At 43.0% G+C, this 2500-nt stretch overlaps 1 protein-coding gene across 1 annotated transcript in view; it reads left to right on the top strand.

Annotated features, from left to right (window-relative positions):
- LOC134095697 (E3 ubiquitin-protein ligase RNF166) overlaps window positions 1-2500 on the top strand; it is a gene marked incomplete in the record, with an annotated part of 23892 nt that overhangs the window by 16794 nt on the left and 4598 nt on the right. The window contains 2 exon segments of the mRNA XM_062549363.1: window positions 817-924; window positions 2416-2460. Coding sequence (XP_062405347.1) covers window positions 817-924; window positions 2416-2460 — 153 coding nt within the window.

Genomic DNA, 2500 nt, shown 5'->3' with positions numbered 1-2500 from the left:
GGTTCAGTTTAATGTACCATCAGATTTACCCACAGGATATGCAAAAGGGTACAGGACATCGCACGGGCTGCTAGCCCAATAAAAGGCAGGTCTACTGCTGTTGTAATTGCATTACATGCATTACTCATGCCAAAGTACCATGTTGTACAGTCATGGTGTCTGACAGATGGGTGTCCTATGGTGTCTTAATGGGCATTTCATTCATTAGCCTGTTGGAAAAAGACAGTTCTTTTAAAGGCCCCACTGATACAGCGCAAACATCTCACCATGAGACAAATCCCTGTTGCCACCTCTATAGACCTCATCAAAGGCACACATGGATGTACATCTCTCTGCCAAGCTGTGTGCCTGATCCACAAAGATCCAGTCACCATCAGAGGCTTTTCTCTGGAACTCTTACGGGATCAGATGAAGACATTCTAGAACCCAGTGGAGAGCCTCTATTCCTGTTCTTTAATGGGGTTCCACTCTTTCAGGAAGCTATGTCAGGGGCGTAACTGAAACGTTCCGTTCGCGAAGCGTTTGCTGCAGCAGTTAATCACTATAACCAATGGAAGTAGCTATACCAGACGCGTCAGTGGCGCATACATTAAAAAAAAAAAAAAAAAAATAGACCAGTCCTCTAAAATGGATTTTACGCGTCACGAACGGAATGCTTCAGCCTGGTGTAGCTCGCCTGTTAGAGGGGTGTGTGTGTGTGTGTGTTAGTGTGTGTTAGTGTGTGTTAGTGTGTGTTCATGTGTGTGTGTGTGCTGCTGTCATACATATATGTGGATGTGGAGTCTGAGGGATTGATTGGTCCTGTTCCTCCTGCAGGTGTGTCCCGTCTGCTCGGCCATGCCGTGGGGTGACCCCAGCTACAAGAGTTCCAACTTCCTGCAGCACCTCCTCCACCGGCACAAGTTCTCCTACGACACGTTTGTGGTGAGATTTTGTTGTTGTTGTTTATGTTACTGGTATAAAAAAACATTGTCATTTAAGTGGAGGAAGATATTTTTTTCCCCAAAAGTGAACCACATGCTTTCTTAAGGGGATAGTTTTTCACATAACTATATGTTAATATGGCAGGATGTCTAGGTGAAAAAAATGTCAGGCCTTTTCAGACCTTCTCCCATTTGGATTAGGTCGAACAAGACCCCCACTCCTCTGCTCACACCTACCCAGATAGGTCCCTGGGTTCGAAAGAAAAATTACCCTTCAAAATACTTTTGTGTAGTCTCAGCTAGTGAATGTGTTGCACTGGTATCGCTCTCAGTTAGTGTCTCTCCCCAGCCTGCCCTGAGTGAAATGGATGACTTTGGGCATTTGCAAGTCTGAGCTGCCTTCTTCCTGGAGGCTGTGCCATCATTCTAAGTTCCTATCGGTTTCAGCTCATGCCTCTTTTCCAAAAGCCTTTTTAGCTAACCCTCTGCTCTCTGCCATCAGAGAAGCTTTTGTTCCGCCACTCAGGCCCCATCTCTTCTGAATAGTTTAGCAAGACATAAATAATTAAGAGCCATTTCATTTTTAGCTGTAAGTACAGAGTACAGTCTACATTGTGTAGGATGTGGTCGCTTCTCTTATTATTTTAAGACTTTTTCTTCTAATGTCATATGAACTCTGCTGTACAGATTTAGAATCAGAGAGTGTTCAATTTACAAAAGTGTGTATTACGTTGAGGAGAGTATATGTTAAGGAAAGGAGAGTGTGTTAAGTTGAGGAGAGCGACAGTTAAATTGAGGAGCTTGTAAAATTGAGGAGTATTAAGTTTGGGAGAGTGAGTGTTAAGTCAAGGAGACCTATGTTTAATTTAGGAGAGCTTGTGTTAAGTTGAGGAGAGCTAGTGTTTACTGTAGTTAAGGAGAGCTAGTGTTAAGTTTAGGAGAGCAAAGTGTTATATTGAGGAGAGATAGTGTTATATTCAGGAGAGCTAGTGTTACATTGAGAAGAGCTAGTGTTAAGTTGAGAAGAGCTAGTGTTGAGTTGAGGAGAGCTAGTGTTTAGTTTAGGAGAGCTTGTGTTAAGTTAAGGAGAGCAAAGTGTTATATTGAGGAGAGATAGTGTTATATTCAGGAGAGCTAGTGTTACATTGAGAAGAGCTAGTGTTAAGTTGAGAAGAGCTAGTGTTTAGTTTAGGAGAGCTTGTGTTAAGTTAAGGAGAGCAAAGTGTTATATTGAGGAGAGATAGTGTTATATTGAGGAGAGCTAGTGTTACTTTGAGAAGAGCTAGTGTTAAGTTGAGGAGAGCTAGTGTTAAGTTAAAGAGAGCTAGTGTTGAGTTGAGGAGAGCTAGTGTTAAGTTAAAGAGAGCTAGTGTTAAGTGAGCTAAATGTTAAGTTGAGGTGAGCTAAGTGTGAAGTTGAGGAGAGCTAGTGTTAAATTGTGGAGGGTGTAACAGCTGACTGGTTGACCTCTGACCCTCTTGTGCATCCGCAGGACTACAGTATTGACGAGGAGGCCGCACTGCAGGCAGCCCTGGCCGAGTGTTATGTTGAGGAGAATGGGTGTTAAGTTTAGGAAG

The sequence above is a fragment of the Sardina pilchardus genome, chromosome 11 (genome assembly GCF_963854185.1).
Source record: "Sardina pilchardus chromosome 11, fSarPil1.1, whole genome shotgun sequence".
NCBI lineage: Eukaryota > Metazoa > Chordata > Actinopteri > Clupeiformes > Clupeidae > Sardina > Sardina pilchardus.
Note: the sequence above shows the minus strand (reverse complement) of the source record. Positions and strands in the feature narration are given on the sequence as shown.